This window comes from Euprymna scolopes, chromosome 15 (assembly GCF_053919585.1).
Source record: "Euprymna scolopes isolate OS-2025 chromosome 15, ASM5391958v1, whole genome shotgun sequence".
Classification (NCBI taxonomy): Eukaryota; Metazoa; Mollusca; class Cephalopoda; order Sepiida; family Sepiolidae; genus Euprymna; species Euprymna scolopes.
In genome coordinates, this window is record NC_136496.1 from 13,937,309 (window position 1) to 13,957,887 (window position 20,579).

The 20,579-nt window shown below is 33.6% G+C and overlaps 1 protein-coding gene across 21 annotated transcripts in view; it reads left to right on the plus strand.

Moving 5' to 3' along the window:
- The window catches only part of LOC145293736 (rho guanine nucleotide exchange factor 7-like), a 624,934-nt gene that overhangs the window by 453,046 nt on the left and 151,309 nt on the right, over positions 1-20,579 (plus strand). For 2 of the 21 annotated variants that reach the window (XM_080140203.1, XM_080140201.1), the window contains one exon: positions 11,563-11,836. The exons of the other annotated variants lie outside the window; for them this stretch is intronic. In XM_080140203.1, coding sequence (XP_079996329.1) covers positions 11,563-11,744 — 182 coding nt within the window. In that variant the 3' untranslated portion in view covers positions 11,745-11,836. Of the gene's footprint in view, positions 1-11,562; positions 11,837-20,579 lie in introns of those variants that run through there. 21 annotated transcript variants of the gene reach the window in all.

Below are 20,579 nucleotides of genomic sequence, written 5' to 3' on the forward strand. Positions count from 1 at the left end.
ACTCGAAAGACCTAAAACCCATCTGTTGCTTTTAGCAGTTTCGCTTTGACACACAACAGTAATCTATACAAGTAATCTTAACATTTTCCATCGGAACCATCACAAAACATTTAAAAGCTTATGTTCTTTGCTTGATATTTAACTGTTTGAAGATGGTCCTAGGAAGAACCGAAAGTGCTAGGATCAAAATGGAAATGGAATAATGTTGTCTTATGTAGAGCGACAATTTTATTGTTTCATACGGTGTGCATATAAGTCACACATATTGTGTGCGTGTGTGTGTATATATATATATATATATATATATATATATATATATATATATACAGTGATGATCATATTTATTGGCACGGTAAAATAAAAGTTAAATTTTGTCTAATAAATTCTAAAAAAGGGATTAAATTAAAGAAAATAACAAAGTATATTATGTATTTTTAACTGGCCTTTCCGATGCAGCAATCGGATTTTAGAAAAAATAAATAACAAAGGAACAACAAACATAATTGCAAAAAACCCTTGTTCAAAATTATTGGCACGATTTATTTAATAATCAATTGTATAGCCTTTGGCCTTGATTACCTTCCTCAGTCGCTTTTCATAGTTTACAACCAAGTTGTTGCACTCTTCAGTAGTAATTTTAGCCCACTCTTCCTGACAATAATCCTCCAATTGAATAAGATTCTTAGGCTTCCTTTGCATTACCCTCAATTTTAATGTTCTCCATAAATTTTCAATTGGATTAAGGTCTGGGCTTTGTGATGGCCACTCCAAAACATTAATATGATTGTCCTCAAGCCATTTCTTAGTCAGTTTAGCCGAATGCTTTGGGTCATTATCTTGCATGAACCACCAACGACGACCAAGTGAGAGCTCTTTAGCAGAGTCTTTCAGGTTTTCATCCAATATTTTAACATAATCTTCCTTTTTTATGCTACCTGTGACCTTAACAAGTCGCCCTGGTCCAGAGGCAGCAAAGAATCCCCAAAACATCAAACTGCCTCCACCGTGCTTCACTGTGGGTATGGTGTTCTTAGGCAGGAAAGCTTCGCCAGATTTTCTGTAAATATAAGACACTTTATTATGGCCAAATAACTCTATTTTCGTTTCGTCAGTCCATAGAACACGTTTCCAGAATGCAACATCTTTATCAATATGACGTTTTGCAAAGGCTAGCCTTGCTTTCAGGTGCATAGGCTTCAATAAGGGAGTCTTTCTCGGACGACATGCTTTTAAACCAGCTCTCTTCAAAACTCTACCAACTGTATGTCGAGATACATTCACTCCAGAGGTGCTCTGTTCATCAACAATCTCCCCAACAGAGATCCTTGGGTTTTGTTTTACTTGTCGAACAATTTTCCGTTCATCTCTTGGGGAAAGAATCCTTTTTCTCCCTCTACCCTCTAAACTCATAACGTGGCCTTGCGATTTGAACTTGTTTATTATGGCTCTAACAGTGGATTTGGGAAGGTTTAGCTTCTTTGAAATCTTATCATAGCCCTCCCCATTGGTATGGCATGCTACAACAAGCTTCCTGACGTCTTCGCTGTGTTCCTTAGTTTTAACCATGGCGATTGAAAATTATAATTTAGTCACTTATAATAGTTTAAATAAATCGCTATCTAAAAATTATCTGAAAAAAATTATTCACTGAATTAGCGTTAAACAAGCATAATATGGCTATAAAAACGTTCAGAAAGCATGTAAACCGGAAATTGATTGATATTATACTGATACTAAAAGAAAAACAAAGCCGTGCCAATAATTTTGAACAAGGGTTTTTTGCAATTATGTTTGTTGTTCCTTTGTTATTTATTTTTTCTAAAATCCAATTGCTGCATCGGAAAGGCCAGTTAAAAATACATAATATACTTTGTTATTTTCTTTAATTTAATCCCTTTTTTAGAATTTATTAGACAAAATTTAACTTTTATTTTACCGTGCCAATAAATATGATCATCACTGTATATATATATATATATACACACATACATAGTATTTTATGAAATATATAATAAAATATTATGAAAGAATAAAATATGAATATATATTTGACTTTGGAATGGTTACTATTGATATATATATAAGCTCTGTTAAGTGTAAAAGTGTTTTCATTGAGCTTAATTAATCGTGCCAATTGGAAAATATTTTTATATATAGTATTAGTAAATTTTTTCCTATTGAAAGTGTGTGTGTGTATTTATATATATATATATATATATATATACACACACACACACACACACAGAGGGTAGAATGATAAATTTATTGCCCTAAAGAAAACAACATTACAACCTTATTTTAAAACTTTTATCAAAAAAATCAAATCAGGTAACGGGATTATGTAGTAGAGCTGACATCTATTCAATGTAGCCGCTTTCAACCTCAATCACTGCCTCAATACGAGCCAAGAACTGCATGTGTACCTTTTCTACAAACGCTGAAGATCAGGCTGGCTTTGGTGTTGTGGAAGGTCATGTTGGTGATGTTCTTGACATGACCAAATGAAGTAGTCCGACGGGTTCAAGTCAGGGGAAGGGGGGGGGCAAATGAGAGAAGGGTACAAAGTTATAGCACTTCTAAAGCCAAACCTGGAACTGTTTGGACTTGTGGGTTGGCGCCAAGTCCTGGTGCCACACCTAGGGTCTTCCAATGGTCACTTGATTGCACTAGGGGATCACCACACTCTTGACTTTCAAACCGACTTAGAAGACGTGAGGTGGCATGATATGGCCCTCACTTGAGACCACATCAAAGAATATAACCGTGGTCAGAAACTGCGTTGAACTGTGCCCTTAAGCTTTGAACCGTCTGGATTTACATTTTGATGTGTGCTGGCAACTGCCCTGTTGTCATAACTTGGATCGGTAGAGAGCATGAGTTGTACAGTGGCGCATCCCCAATCCTGTTGTTGAATATTGTGTCACTTTCAGATATGATTGATGACTTCTATCTTCTTGGGATTTGTACACAACTAGCTAACTAGTAGATGGTCTGCAACAAAAACAGCAAACCAGTTTTTATCAAACAGAAATGGAATCATATCGTCTTTTCTATGGCGACAATTTAATCGTCTCATTCTATATATATTATAGGGGGTTAAAGAAGTGTTAGTGGATTCTTTAAATGTAGACCTATCAAGATGTATGAAGCTCAACAAACAAGTATACGAAGAGAATTATAGACAGGAGAAGGCAATATTCTTTTATATATATACTAGCGAGGGGTACCCGACGTTGCCCGGGTGTTTTTCGGGGTATGTGAAAAACCCCCGAAAATGTGAAAAAAAAGATGAAGCCTTCACGACGCGCAGTTGGAAAATAGTAGTGTTTAAAAAAAAAAACAGGTACGCGTTTTTGATTGACGTGACGGCGATAGATATTCAGCAGTTAGGATTTTGTGCGGGACAGTTTTGAATGAGGTGAATAAATCGGTTTGTTTTTAAAAACCCGCTCCCTGTTTATTAGGAGGAGCGAAATGAAAGCTACAGTCTGATATGACGAAGTCGACATTGAACAAACGTTACTTAGCTCTCTTGAGACAACTGGCTCTCGGCCTGTGATTAGAGTCGAGTTTTGCTTTTTTTTATACAGAAAACCGAATGTAACGCGTGGCGATGCGGGCAAATGTGGAATAATTAACGTTTGAAAGTCAATAAAATTAAATAGACAGGCGAGCTCCGTGGGTAACTCTGAGATATTATAATTTATACATGATATAAAAAGTTTTAAGGAGTTGTGAACCGAGCAAGCGGTTCTCTGAAAGAAGCCTTTTGTGGACATCGGGGAAAAGCGTACATACATACACACATACATTTCCGCTTTTATATATATATATATATATATATATATATATATATATATATATATATATATTGGTCTGTTTACTTATGTAATTGATTAATAAGTCTAGAATATTGCTTCCTCTTGTTTATAATTCTCTTAATACGAGTTACCTTCAATAAGTTTGTTGATTTTTTTTTTTTTTTAACATGTGGGCACTTTTATTGGTAGTACACAGAGGATACTCTAGTCCCCTTAATCTACTCTGGCTACAATGCACTTGTTGTACCGTTTTAACAACTTCTGTTAGGCTTTAGTAGGGTGTATTCCTATTCCTGCTGTAGCTGTTCATTTGAACCTGAAATCATAAAAAATTGGTCAGTCGTCTCATAAGTTGTGTAGCAACAGTATACTGGATTTTTGAAGATTATGACACTTTTTTAAATGTCTGTACCAAAAAAGTCTGAAAACTTATTAAAGGCGTCTCACACACACACATATATATATATATATATATATATATATATATATATATATATATATATATATATATATATATATATGGTTCGCTGTATATGTGTTGTTTTTTTTTTTTATTGCACACCATAGGTTGAAACAAATATTTTCCTTTTTGTTTATATAATCAAATTTTTTGGATGAACATAATGAGTTTCTGTTGTCAGTAAAGAATTAAACCATTACAAAATTAAGAGTATTTATAACTCTAGTATCGCACTGTGGGAGCTATTTAGAGGAACTTTATATTATTAATATTTATATTTGAATAGAAGATTTTGTTATTACACATACATACACATGTATACATAATTTTGAGATACACATTTTGTGATAGCAAAAAAAGATTCAGATTAAGCAAAGAATATAAAGATTTACATTTTGTTAACGGAAACGGAAACGAATGCCAGCAAAAAGATTACATAGAACAAAAAAAAAAAAATCCAGATTAAAATAGGGACATGATTTGATTCAATATATGTCTAGTATGTGGAAACTTTATCAAAAATGCACGTTAAAATAACAGTCAAGATATGTATAAATTCATAAAAATATCATTTCATTGACAATTTGAAAACGAACATCATTTGTCTACTTCTCATCCAGTTGAGTTCCGTCCCACCTTAGCATTATTTCCTATCGAACTTGTTTCACATTTTTTATTACTCGCTCCTATCACAAATATTGCTATATACAAAATTAAGCCAAAAGTAGAAAATGTTTGTTGAAGCATATGAGGCAGACTTCAGTGCTGTGTGTAAATCAAGAAGGAAAACAGTTTGAGCACTTGCATTGATAAATGTCATTTAATTTTCATTAATATAATTGTCTTATTACATATAGTTGTATGTATATGTGATCTCTAAATGTTTTTTTTTTACTGTCCACCTACTTTTGGCTCATCCTGTATATTAATACACACACCCACATACATATTATGTCTCTGTTAAGATGCATTCTTGATAAAATTTCCACATAGAAAAAAATATATTAAATCATCTCCCTGTTTTAATCTCGTTTTGGTCTAATATGCCTGTTTGTTTATAGCCTTTTGATCAGAGTTCCCCAAAGTGGGCTCCAAGGAGCTCTGAGGCTTCCTGAGTGAAACTGTGGGGCTCGGGAAGCCTTTTCTTAAGGCAGATTAAATGCTTTATATGGAAAAATTAAATAGCTACAGACTTTTAATTATTGATCTTTTTTATTGGAAAGTGATGTGGTTGCTCCTTTTGGCTTAAGTCAGGGAGCTTCAAATTCATTAGTTATGTTAAAATTTGAAATTAATGTTTTTTTTCATATTTATTTTAGAAATTACATTGTTAAACTTTTGCCCTCTTCAGGGACTCCATGGTGTCCTGAAGTTTGGGAAACCCCACTTTTGATCTTCTAATTACACATTTTGTTAGACATCCTTCCTGTTTACATGCATATCGATACATGCCTGATTGTTAAGGATTACAACATTTTTTTTTGTTTTCATTATTTCCTTAATCATTGTCTCTACTTGACAAGCTAGTTTCCTGGTCCCTGGTGCTAATTCGTAGAAGATGGATCTGAAATATCTTTTTTTTTTTTTTTCTGACAATCTCAAGTGCTTTCAATCTTCGTGATCATCTTGAGACATTTTCTTTTTTTTTTTTTTTTTTTTTTTTTTTCTGGCAATCTCAAGTGCTTTCAATCTTCGTGATAATCTTGAGACATTTTCTTTCTTTCTTTTTTTTTCTGGCAATCTCAAGTGCTTTCAATCTTCGTGATCATCTTGAGAAATTTTCTTTCTTTCTTTTTTGTTTTTTTTCTGGCAATCTCAAGTGTTTTCAATCTTCGTGATCATCTTGAGACATTTTCTTTCTTTTTTTTTCTGGCAATCTCAAGTGCTTTCAATCTTCGTGATCATCTTGAGACATTTTCTTTCTTTTTTTTTCTGACAATCTCAAGTGCTTTCAATCTTCGTGATCATCTTGAGACATTTTCTTTCTTTTTTTTTTTTTTCTGGCAATCTCAAGTGCTTTCAATCTTCGTGATAATCTTGAGACATTTTCTTTCTTTCTTTTTTTTTCTGCCAATCTCAAGTGCTTTCAATCTTCGTGATCATCTTGAGAAATTTTCTTTCTTTCTTTTTTTTTTTTTTTTCTGGCAATCTCAAGTGTTTTCAATCTTCGTGATCATCTTGAGACATTTTCTTTCTTTTTTTTTCTGGCAATCTCAAGTGCTTTCAATCTTCGTGATCATCTTGAGACATTTTCTTTCTTTCTTTCTTTCTTTCTTTCTTTTTTCTGGCAATCTCAAGTGTTTTCAATCTTCGTGATCATCTTGAGACATTTTCTTTCTTTCTTTCTTTTTTCTGGCAATCTCAAGTGTTTTCAATCTTCGTGATCATCTTGAGACATTGCTATACTGTTGTTGTTATTTAAGGAGACCCAGAAACTAGCTTTCGTAGCCAAAACAATGATTAAGAAAATAGTGAAAAATCGGACGTGTATCGATAACGATTTGCTGCCTGAATATATATACATGACAGTATTTATTTGTAAACATAATAAAATAAAAATACTGAAGGAACAAGTTAACCAATTTTGAACCTCGTTCAGCAGAGCTAAATTAAGGTTAGGATTTCAATTAAGAGGCATATAGACCAGAGCTCATACAGGCTTGAAAAGTCCTTAAAGTTTTTACTTTTGCCTTGAAAAGGCCTTATTTCTATTACCTTGAAAAAAAAAAAAAAAATATGGAAACTGTCTTGAAAATCGTATTCTTTATGTCCAATAAAATTTTTTCGAAATATTAAAAATAAAATTGAAATGAATGCTATTAAATTATTTTTTAAGAATTAAAATAGCATTAAAATAATTTCTAAATATTGAAAATAAAATCGAAATACATTGTTCTGAAATTGCATCATATTGTAAATACAAGAATTATGTCCCTTTATCAGGAAACTACCTGATGTTTTCCATTATAATAACTTTGGATAATTTTGTGCCAAAGATATGTAACATTTGTATTAACAATACTAGAAATTCAAAATTTAAAAGTATTGCCAACAGGCATTTTGTTTTAAGCACAAATGAGTGAAAGTGCCTTGAAATTACACATGGCTGGCACTAAACACAAAACAAATGAAATCTATAAACAGTTGACCAGTTTTGTTGCATGTTAAAGAACTTCATGTAAATAACTGATGTTTAAAACTACTTCATGAAATAATGAGATAAACGAAAATGACTTTTTCTGTTAAGTTTTTTTGGTTTACTATATCATTATTTCTATATCAAATTTTGTTTTGAAAAACTTGAATTTTGCCTGGAGAAGGTCTTGAAAAACTTTCAAATATCCTTGAAAATGGACATTTAAAATCTGTACGAACCCTTTATATGGTAGCGTCTAAAACTAAGGGACAAAAATTTTTAAAACCTAATATTTGTTAGAAATAACAACTGTGAAAAGCTGAAATTTTGACAACTGGTAGTCGTTATCATCCATAATAACATACTAAAATTTGAGTCATTTGCAAAGGATAGAAAAAGAATTATAACATTAATTTTCAAAATAGGAACGTCCAAAAGTAAGGGACAAAATTGAGAAAAACAATGTAAACAGTATGCTATATTCAAATTTTTTGATTTCCTCTAAAGAATAAGTCCTACTTAGTCATTTGTAAACATTGCATCAGCCGGCACCATGGCGAAATGCCAAAAACTTGATTACTCTGTGAGACAAGCTATTGTGAATCTACACAAGGAAAAGCACACCATTAGAGAGATTTCAGAGAAAGTGAAACGTTCCAAGAATGTTGTAGGCAGGGTTGTTAAATCCTACAATGATACTCGCAAAATAGTGCTTTTAAAAATGGCAGACTCCGCAAAACTTTGGCAAAAGAAGATGAATAATGCAGCGTATATCATTAAAGGACTGTTTTAAGTCTTGCACAGAAATTAAAAGGGTTATGAATAGTACCTCATGTGTTAATGTGTCAAGACAGACTGTTTCTAGACTACTGCAAGAAATAGGGCTGTTTAATCAAACCCCAGGGAAGAAACCACTTGTTAGTTTGAAGAATAAGAAGAGATTAGAGTTTGCAAACAGGTATGTAATTTGGACATATGAAAATTGGGTAAAAGTATTTTTCAGTACCGGATGGATGACCATTGGAGAATTTTAGGCGCTGTATGTGCTCTCCTCTTATCTCAACATTGTTTCTAGTCGTCCTGAACGCACGCTCACGCACACGAGTGTATTTATGCTAGTAGTGTAAAAATCTTGCATTCTGGTGGTGATGAAGTCGCTGAAGGCGTTTTTGATATTGCTTAAGTTTTCGAAGCATTTCTCACGCAGAAAGTTGCTGAGATGCTTGAAAAAGTGGTAGTCGATCGGTGAAAGGTCTGGAGAGTATGGTGGATGAGGCAAAGTGTCGTAACCCAATTTGTTCAACTTCTGCAGGGTCAGTTGGGCATTTTCGTGGAAGAGAATCGGGTCTCTTCCGCTGACTAATGCTGAGTGTTGTTGTCGAAGTTTCTGATGCATTTCATCCATTTGTTGCCAGTACTTCTTTGCTTTGTAATGGTTTCGCCTGCAATAAAAACAAAAAAACTAATGGATGAGACCGGTTGCAGACCACCAAAAAGTCAGCATGGTGCAACTTTGGCTTTGGGAAGTGTCGTAAGGCTTCATCAGCCTCAAAGCACTCAGCTGAGCAGCGCCGGTTGTCATAAAGAACCCACTTTTCATCGCAAGTCACAACTTGATCAAGAAACGGGTTATTCTTGTTGCGTAAAAGAAGGGAAGATGACACTTCATAACAGCATTTCTTTTAGTTGTCGATCAATTTGTGAGGCACCTATTTATCAAGTTTTTGTTGTCTTTCCAATCTCTCCTAAGTGGTTGAAAATCGTCATATACATCTCAGAAGCAAGTTCTCGAACAGTTGTGCATGGATTGGCTTCAACTAAGGCTTTTAGTTGATCATTGTCTACATCTAGGCTCATAATCTTCAAGACTCTTGTCACCACCACAAAATTTCTTAAACCACCATTGCGCTGTGCATTCAGTAGTGGTTTCTGAGCCAAATGCTTCGTTTATATTGCGAGCTGTTTCAGCAGCTTTTCAGCCTAGCTTGAATTGAAATAAGAAAATTGAGAATTTGCTTCCTATTCAACGATTTGAAAAGAAGACATAACTGTTTTAAAACGATTGTCATTTAAACGATTAGATAGAGCAAAAAACACTCTTTAAAATAATATATAAAGTAAAGGTATTATAACGAAAACGTATTTGAAAATACATCATTTGAAATCAAAATTTAATTTCTGCAAGAACTTTATTCTCAACCTAATAAGTCCTAACCTTGATTTAGCTCTGTTAAACGAGGTTCAAAACTGGTTAGCTAGCCTATTTTTCAGTTGTTTTTATTTATTTTTTATTTCATGTTTAAAAATATACACTGTTCTTATATAGCCATATAAACATTTTGTACCACAAAAAATATTTATATATATTTAAAAACTATGTAACATATTTCAGAAATGTACCATGGTTTCATTGATGTGGATTAACCTTTTACCATTGGAGAAATGGATTTTTAACAGCCTCTTAAATGGTAAAAAGCCAGTCCACATTAGTGAAACTATGTTATATTTCTGAAGTATGTAACAGTTTTTAAATGACTTATTGGTAATTTAGCTCTCACATTTGCGACTGAGCACTTATTGATATCTTTTTAACTCCTTGCAATATACAGGGTGTCCACAAAGTCTTTAGACAATTTTATAAATTCGTTAAAGTATTTTAAGAAGTGCTATTAAAATAATTCTTCTTGCATATTTATTCATTGTTATTAATGCTTTAATAAAATCAACTTTTTGTATTTCCAAAAAGAATTCGGAAAATCAAATTCATATTATTTGGGTTCATTGGACTATTATTTCTCATCCTGAGTATCATTTTCACAATGTTTCGGTCGATGTATCTTGTCGAACTCGGGAATGTTTTTGTTGAACTCCTGAGTTTGACAGAAACATTTCCAAGTTCCCGACCTGAAGAAGGTCGCGGGTTATATCGATCGAAACTTTGTGAAAATGACATTCAAGATGAGAACGATAGTCCGAAAAACCTAAATAACAAAACAGTTGATAAACGTTTATTTTTGCCGAAAGGAAAAGATGGGCCTTGCCAACTTTGTAGGCCTACTGTCTTTGTTCATTAATAATAAATGGTCTTGTTTGACACAACACAATTACATAAAATCTTGATTTCTCTGCTACAGGTTAAAAATCAGTAATTTCATTTTTCTAATTCACTAGCATTTCAGCCCGGCGTTGCCCGGGTGTTTGGAGGTGTATGTTGAGCAAAAAAAAAAAAAAAAAAAAAAAAAAAAAGCGGTCAATTTTTTAAAACTTTGACCCCTTAACATTTATTTTTTTGGGCTCAGATCAAGTTATTAAGTTAGATCCATGTCCAAGGAACCTATATCTAAAATTTCAAGTGTTTAGAGCCAAAATTGGAGGAGGAGTTTGGTAGAGTTCTCAAAGGTCAAATCATTGAACTTTGACCCCTTAACAGCCGAATTTCTGGCCGAAAATAGATTACAAAGATTTTCCCAAATCTTCATACTCTGTATATCAAATTTCGAGTCTGTAGACTGAAAATTGACAGAGTTATTGCATAGGAAAATGTACACAGACACGTTCACTTTTATAGATATATAGATTTCTAAAAAAAAAAAAAATTGATTTTATTAAAACTTTAATAAAAGATTTATTTATGTGTAAAAAGAATTATTTTTAACAAATTCATAAAATTATCTAAAGAAGTTGAAGACACCCTGTGTATGTGTGTGTGTATATATATATATATAGATAGATAGTATTTTTATTTAAAATTTTTTTCTCTTTTTCATACCTTTTACCGTCATTGTTGTATATTCTTAGTCCACACTGGTAGTTTTTCTTGTGCACCTGTGTATCACTTGCCTTGCCTTTGGTATGCGAGCAGGTCGTCATCGTCGTCGTCTCTGTCGTAATGTCACCACAATCACTGTTGTCACTGTCATTTCCATCATGATTGTCATGACCATTTGTGTGCGTGAACATTTCAATAAAAAAGAAGTGATTATATATATATATATATATATATATATATATACAACCACCTAACGACTGATATCCTCTGTCTCTCTTGTCTCAAACTCTGGCATACTCTTCTCTTAACGCTGCCTCCTGTGTGCCCTTTCCCGACCACCCCATCTGTTTTCGGACCTGTGCATGTGGCGGTGCAGTGGATTTGGCCAAGCTGCGGCTAAAAGACGGCGCAAACATGGACGGCTCTGCCTATGGTGACCAGCTGATCTCCCCGGACAATGAGGAGTACCACGTGTTGCAGGGGCGCATGCTGCGTGGCTTCTGCTGCGCTAGTTTCCCCCTTGCCAAGGGATTAGCCCGGACAATTAAGAGGTTATAAATGAACAATTGTCTTTTCCTTTATTTTTTTTTTTTCAAAAAACAAGAAAAAATAAAAAGAGAGAGACAACCCCATTTTTGAGAAAAGAAAAAGTTATTTTTAACCGAAAGTAATTATTTTTTGTTTACAATTAATGTTAAAAAAAAAAAAAAAAAAATACAGATTGAAAAACTATTAAAGACAAACTTTTTTATGGCACTGAAGACACTTAAAAAAAATTCTTTTTTACTTCCTTGGATTTTGTTAAGGTTTTCTATGGCGTGTAACCCCCATAATGGCCAACATTTATTATAAACACTCTATAATTTAATACATAATTTATATAATATTAGAATTTTGGCTTATTTGTTTGCACATCGAATGTTTTAAATGATACAAGAGGTGGTAGAAGAGGAAAAAGTGAGAGGAATAGTAGCAGTAGTGTAAGAGAAGGAGAATAAAATAACATAAGTAAAGAAGAAAAGCAGAAGATGAAAGTAATAGTATTAATAGTGAAAGAGGAGATTAAAAGAAAAAATGTAAATGAAGTAGAAAAAAGACTAAAGCAGCAGTAGTAGTAATAGTAGCAGTGTGATAGGAAATTGAGAAAAGGATGTAAATAAATAAATGACATAAATAAAGAAGAAAAGATTAAAGTGATAGTAATAACAATGAAAGAGTATCGCTATCTGGTTGAGCTCCTTGCCCGTACCAATGTGATTATCTCTCTTCAGATTTCCCGGTCTTCCATTAGCTGCCTCAGATCTTCAGGATCACAGTTGGCAATTTGCTGGATATATGTGGATCTAGGTCGTCCTGTGCTCATGCGCCCATGCCGTGGAATCCACAGCAATACATTTCTCGCCAGCTCTAACTTGCTCCTCTGGCAGTGACTGGCAAATCGTAGATGTTGCTCCCTGTAGAAGATATGGCAGGTAGGTTGCCATAAAGTTGCTGCTTTGTGGGATGATCTTGCCAAGATATATTTAACACTGTTTATAGCATATGGGTGTACATGCCGTTTAGCTTTCTTTCCAATCTTTTGGTGAGTGTCCAGGTTGTAGCACCGTAAACAAGGACAGACTCCACCACTGCTCTGAAGAACTGCTTTTTCAGTTTGTCAATTAGAAAGAGGAGACTAAGAGAAACATGAAAATGAAGTAGAAAAAAAAAAGACTAAAGCAGTAGTAGCAGCAGCAGCAAGATAGGAAAGTAAGAAAAAGCCGTCGTCTCAAAGAAGCTCTCTACTTCAACCAGCTCCTGAGTCTGATTTTCACTGAAATGGAAGACTTGCATCAAATCTGTTGCCAAGGTTGCTGGAGAAATGGTTGTGTCATTTTAGAGTTTTAGAAGATGCCTTACTCTCAGCACAATCCTCTATCTGTATAAAAGCCAAATATGTCCTAAATTGGAGTACTGTTGCCACATCTTGGGAGGTGCTTCTTGTAGTATCCTATCCAGTCTCGACAGTGTTGAAAACCGGCTTTGAAACCTAGTAGAGTATGCTCTTTTTTTTCTCCTTGCAACCTCTTTTCCACAGGAGAGAATTTGTGAGTCTGTCTGAATTCTATCGTTATTTTCATGGCAAGTGCTTGCCTGAACTTCAATCTATACCCCTCCCCTGATAAACTTTTACAAAAAGACACCCATCTAGCTAAAATCACTATCAACAATTTCCCCTACTCTGTATCTGTGCCTAAAACTAAATGCAAATTCCATGAACAAAGCTTCTTTCTTAGAACTGCTCGCCTGTTAAACTGTTCCAGTTGCCTATTTTCCAGCTGACTACAATATGGTTGTCTTCAAGTTCAATGTAAACAAATTCTTTTTGAGTCGTCTCCTTTAATAATATTATATCCAATTTCCACCACAAACGATCACCACACTGCTGTCTCAGTGACTACCTTACACTCATTAACCCTTATCTTTGAATGGACTTCAGGCTTTGATAAGAGGTGATTCCCTTGTAAAAAAAAAAAAAAATAAATGAAGTAAATTAAGAAGCAAAGAATAAAGTAGTAGCAGTGGTGTAAGTAAACCGATAAAGTTAAATGAAGGAAACAGTTAAAGTAGATGTAGTAGCAGGATAAGAGAAGAGCAATAGGATGACAAATAAATGACGTAAATAAAGAAGAAAGATTGAAGTAGTAGTAGTAGTAGTAGCAGCAGCAGCAGCAATCTCAGAGTAGAAGAGTATGAGGATGATATAAAGAAAAAGAAAACCTTTAAATTATAGAGCACTTGCTGGGATACCCGGCATTGCTTGTAGTAAAAAAAAAAAAAAATAACAAAAAAAAAAAATAAATAAATAGAAGTAAAATAGTGTATGTAAAATCTTTAGATTAAGACTTCTATCTCTTCCTAGTCTCTAACAAGAAATATTTTTTTTCTAATTTTTATATATTTTACACCCGGGGCAATGCTAATCAAGAAAATACTAATTTTGTGGGTCTTTGGTTAGTAGTTTTTTACTTTTAGCTGAGCATGTAAACATACAGACACACGGACAACTGTCCTTTATATAATAGATTTTAAGGGTGATAATGCTAGAAACAATTACCACACAATCCTGAGTGGACTTTACAATTTATTATGAATATGTGTAAGCATAAAATGTTACCTGCCCTAACCATGTTTCACTAGAACAAAACTCAAACTTGTCTATTGATTTTATCCGATTGAGAAAAAAACTGTTTATAAATTGACTCAGCCATTTCAACATGATCTGCATAAAAATTTTGTTGTCCATAAAAAGCCGTTATTTACTTTCCTTTAAACTGAAGGAAGCTGTAACACAGGGCCAGGAAGTGGGGGAGTCAAGTCAGTGTCCTTAAAGGAGGGACACTCTTGCCTTTCAAATAATTGCCTGGGCAGCTCCATTGACATTCTCCAGTAAATTTAAATCCAAATCTTAATTTGTAGTGAAAATTTTTAATTCCTACTTAATCTGATTTTCATTTGAGATTTATTTTATATACAGGGTGGTCAAAAAGTCAGATAACATGTTAAAGGTAGAAAAAACAATATGATCCATTATAATCTCTATTCGTTTAATATTATTTCTTGGATGAAATTTTTCCACAACGATGGATTGGTCGCCGTGGCCCAATTGAATGTCCAGCCAGATCTCCGGATCTTACCCCTCCTGATTTCTGGCTTTGGGGCTATGTAAAGGATAGCGTTTATGGCAAGAAGCCTGATACAATAGCGTCTTTAAAGTTATTTATTGAAGAGGAGATTGTGCGGATATCAGCTGACATGATTACACGTGTTACACAATCAGTGGTTAATCGCTTCCAGCGATTGATAGAGAGAAATGGACGACAATTAACAAAATAAACATATTTCATGTTTGTTTCATTTTATATTTCAATGTATGGTACTTAAATATACGTGTATTGCTAATATCGTTTTTCTTTAAAATGTTACCTGACTTTTTGACCACCCTGTAATCTAACACCTCATAACCATATTAGTACCAGTGGAATGGGCACACCATTAAAAATAAATTGTACCTTTACAAACACATTTGAATTTAAAATAACATTTTTTTTTTTTTTTACATTATCTTTATTTTTTATTTTATTTTTTTTACATTATCTTTATTTTTTATTTTTATTTTTTTTACATTATCTTTATTTTTTTTTTTTTACATTATCTTTCACGGAAGAGATATGTGATAAGTATTCATGCAATACCAGTAAAGTTAATAATAATCCATTCTAGTACGACACAAAATGGTCATGAAAGGTCGAGGAGGATAGAAAGATCAGGTGGAGAATGAGCATAATCCAAACTAATAATGGAAGAGTGTAGAGAGTACTGAAATCTTAAGGGAGGCTTATTGACACTCAAATTTCAGAGAAAGCAGAGGTCGTTATCAGTAATAAATCAATTGTGCATGGCTGTTGCGATAATGCAAAAGGATTTGCAAAGGTTAGTGTTGGAAATCTGTGGAGACTTCTTGTCACTCAGACTCCGGGGAATACTGCTTGTTAAATTGTCAGTGAGTAATGACTCCTTTGGAAACTAGTGACTAAATAATAATAATCATAATCTGGGGTGACTTATTGTCACTCAGACTCCAGGGAACATCGTGTGCTGTTGTCAATTACTGGTAATAACTTGTCTGAGAACTCCACATTAGTAAAAAAGGAATAGGTATTTTTTCTTATTTTCTTTATTCTTTATAAAGCAGAAGAATATTCGTCTAGAATTAAAGATGAAATGTTTTGTCTGTTTTTTTTTTTTGTTGTTGTTTTAATGTTTTCACTCTGCTTTTGATTGCATTCAAACACGGTTACTCCACTGTGGGGGCCCAGGCGACAAGATCAAAGTGTAGTATCTGTTCCGACAGATACTGCAAGCAAAGACCAGATGTGAGGGCAACCCCACATACCTGATCTTTAACCAGCTCCCATTTCCCACCTCTCGGGAGCTGGTCCCCCCCCCCTTCACTCCTCACATTATAAATTGGCCTTGTGCCTAATTTGCTCGGTGGGGGAGCAAATAAATACCCACTGATAGTATATGATAGTTGTTGAATGACTGTTGATAGTGAAGCAAGTTTTCTCGTGCATGTCACGAGTGTCCGAGTGCCCGCATGATCTCAGTGACAACAATAGCATTTAATGTACAGGGTGGAACGATAAAATTGTCGCCTTAAAGAAAACAACACTGCAGTTTTATTTTAAAACTTTTATTTAAAAAATTGATTATGTAGTAAAGCTGACATCTATTCAATGTAGCCACCTTCAGCCTCAATCACCGCCTTGATACGTGTCCGGAGTTGGGAGCATACGTTTTCCACAAGGGCTGGCGGGAGCTCAGCGAATACTCGGTGGATGGCGACAATCAGGCTGGTTTTGTTGTTGTGGTAGGTCATTGACGAATATTTAATGAAAGCATAGTACCTGCCACTATGTCTTCTTTCTAAATAAAACTTATACAGGTGAAATGATAAAAGTGTCGTCCTTAAGAAAATACAATACAGCTTTATTTTAAAACTTTTATTAAAAAAAATCAATTCAGGTCATTTGATTTAGTAGTAGAGCCGATATCTGTTTAATGTAGCCACCTTCAGCCTCAATCACTGCTTCAATACGGATCCGGAACTGGGAGCATGCCTTTTCCACAAGCGCTAGTGGGAGCTCAGCGAATACTCTGTGGATGGCATTGTGGGAGGTCATGTTGGTGATGTTCTTGACGTATGACCAAATGAAGTAGTTCAGCGAGTTCAAGTCGGGGGAGGAGGGTACAAAGTCGTAGCACTCCTTCTGAAGCAAAGTCTCAGTATGTTTGGACTTGTGGATTGGCGCCGAGTCCTGCTGTCACTTCCAGGGTCTGTCAGCGACCACCTGACAGCACCAGGGGATCACCACACCCTTCTGCACAGCCAGGTACATTTTGGTGTTGACTTTCAAGTCGACTTTGAAGATGTGAGGTGGCATAGTGTGGCTCTCACTTGAAACCATGCCAAAGACCGTGGCTGGAAACTTTGTTTACGTCAACCTTCTACTACAATGACTCTCCATGTTAAAAAACGACCCTGGTGTCTAACTCTGTCCCGTGGGGAGGCATTGTAAATAGGTATGATGACTTACTACTACTGCTACTACTACTACTACTCTGATAGCGACAATTAAATATTCTTTTTCTACTAATACTATGATTATTTATAACTGTGAACGCTACTACTTGTACTACTGCTATAATTATTCTTATTCCTCTCTATTTAGTCCACCGCTAATATACATATATATATATATATATATATTTGGTAAAACTGATAATTAGTAAAAACTTGAAGAGAGTGCTCAATACTATTGCAGAGCAAATATGTGTTTTATTTTTTTATTACCGTTTTATCTGTTTGGTTACATATGTTTCGGATCTTGGACCGTGTTTACGATCTAACAGCCTCGTCCGACCTTACAGAACCAAACAGATAAAACGGTAATAAAAAAATAAAACACACATATATATATATATATTTTAAAATATAATAATGGTCATTTTTAACTTTTCTTTTTGTACGCCTTATCCATTTAATACCTTTGCTCTCTTGTGTGAATTTTGATTATATGTCATATGAGTAGTCAAGTGTTTTCAGATGCCATGAAAGAGGTCTTAAGGTTGTGAAAGAAGTTTGTGTGTGTATATATATATATATATATATATATATATATATATATATATATATATATATATATATATATATATATATATATAACATAACAAACTGTACCTATCTGGTGTTGCCTGATATATAGTGAAGCCATTTTACTTTTTAATTTGAACACTTTTGCACATTTTTTTTTTTAAACTTATACAGTTTGAAGGGAGACAACTGTTTTTTTTATGTTTTCAATAAAAAAAATAAGTTATTTTCCTTGCTGATAATTTTTCCTTCATAATTGAAAAATGTTTCCATATTACCAGTTTGCCCAAACTGGACTACATAGTTTTTTTTTTTTTTTTTTAAATAAACTGTAGTGAAGCATATTATTACAGTACCAATAACACGATACGATAATACAAATGAAATTTGACAAGTACGAATCAAAGTTTCATGTATGCCAGCATAAATGCTATTTAGGTTTAACTTTTAAAATCTTTCAAGAGAAATTTATATATTAGGTATGGCTGCTGGTTAAGTATGTGGTCTACACTCCGTGATTAATCTGCTTCTGAACTTCGGTTAATGAATCATAGATTGCAACAATTTTGATGCATAAAAATGTGGTTTATTTAATTCCAGTTTTTATTAGAAACAAATATGAAATTTCCGAAACGTGTGAAGTCTACAGTGTGAACAGAAATGAAGTTCAGAAGAATTTGAAAAATCCGCTGGAAACACCATGTCCCCCCCTCCCCCCCATTCATCTGTATAATTTACAGTCAATGAAAATATATCTCCTGAAATAATAAATATATGTCTGTATTATTTGGATTATTCAAACTATTGTCTTGGATTAAACTAACACTTAAGATGAGAACAGTAGTCTGAATAATCCAATTAATATGATTTCTCAACCCTCATCGAAAAAAATTTAATTTTTTTTTTTTTTTTTTTCTTTTTTTACTAGAGGATCACTACTTATTAAGGGGCTCAAGAGTCATTTGAGGAGAAGTGTTATAAAGTTTAATAATATTTAAAAAAGAATCCCTTCTTTTGTAAAATTATCATTATCAGCTAAATATTCTATATAAATAAAACAGTTGATACATCTGTGCGAATGTGTGTAAATATTTAACCGCTAAACTCTTAAACTACTGATCATATAACACTTAAATTAATAGGAAATCGTAATCATACACCAAGAATGGTTTACAATGAGTAAAATCTTTGTTTGGATGGATGAATAACGCATACAAAAATATGTTGGTAAGTTGAAATGTAAAATGTTCATTTTCAACTTGCCAACATATTTCTATTATTTTTGTGCATGCCTAAATTCATTCATAATTTGAAGTGGTTTAATTTTAAATCTTATCTATCTGTTGATAGCTCAAATGGTAGGGAAAACGGCTGGAGTGCTAAATGTTTTGATTTTGATTCTAGTTGATGGTACCCAAGTAATTTTTTTTTTTTTTACACTTCTGAAATTAGTACTATATATTAGGTACAATATAATATTCAATAGAGAATTGGTTCTGTAATAATAAATATGAAGTCTGCATGAATTAAAATATATTTAAGCGTATTTTTATGACTGGGGAAGGTTAGACGTTTCCGACTAGTATTTAAACAAAACAACTATCACTATTTGAATTTATTTAAAATCTTTACAATTAAAAAAATATTCCTTTAATAATTAGGTGTGTATCAAAATTCTGTTAAAACAAAAAAACAAAAAAAATGTAGAGTTTGTTTTTAAAAGCGGTTAAGGATTTGATTGTGGAACAATTGATTACTTTAGCACTATTAGTTAAATTTTCAATTACTTGCATTGCATTTCATCTTGCAAGACCAAACTTAGGTGAGTTGAACTGACTTCTTTTAAAGAAGGAAGTGTTAAAGGATATGAAATATTAAATTCACAAGCAGTCTCCAGTCGCATTTCTATCCCAATCAGGGGAGATGACAATGTTGGCTTTTTCAGTTTGAGCAGGCAGATGTCCAGGTCCTCCTATGTTCAGTGCGTGATATTCCCAAATGCTCACTCATCTGGTACTGACTTGATTCAATGTTGCTTAAGTTTGGTGATCTAACGAGAACCAGTGTGTCAATGCCATATTTCATCTTAGGCAATTGAATGGTTTGATTTTTTTTTTTAACATAGTTGTGGCAAGGTGCAAAATGCATACAAAACTGAATTAGTGTATTATGTAGCGTATTTTCTATGCAAAACAGATATAATATAAAAAAAAAAGTACTCACACGTGTGTGTATGTGTGTGTGAACTTTATCAAGAATGCATGTTATAGTAACAGAAACAATATATATATATTTTTGTGCCTGATTAACAACTCTTGAAATAAAAATAAAAAGAGCATATGGAGTGATAGTGGCTCAGTGGTTAACAACACGGACTGAAAATCTGGGTGTGCCAAATTCAAAACCAGTTCATTTCACAAATGCACCTTTATCAAGCCCACACCTGACCTTGTGTCTAACTTGTTTGAGAGGAGGTAAATAAAATGAAAATAGCATTTATTACATGAATTTCAATTAAAAAGACTATGGACAAGGCAACATTGGTTTTTCCTACAGAAATATTTTTTTTTTACTGGGAATTGCTTCAGACAAGGCATGAAGCCATTTGATATAAGGAACTAAAGAATATTGCATTAAGATCAGAAACTAGTCAATGATAATTGTTAGAGGGATAGATTCTGACTCAGAAAGCAGCA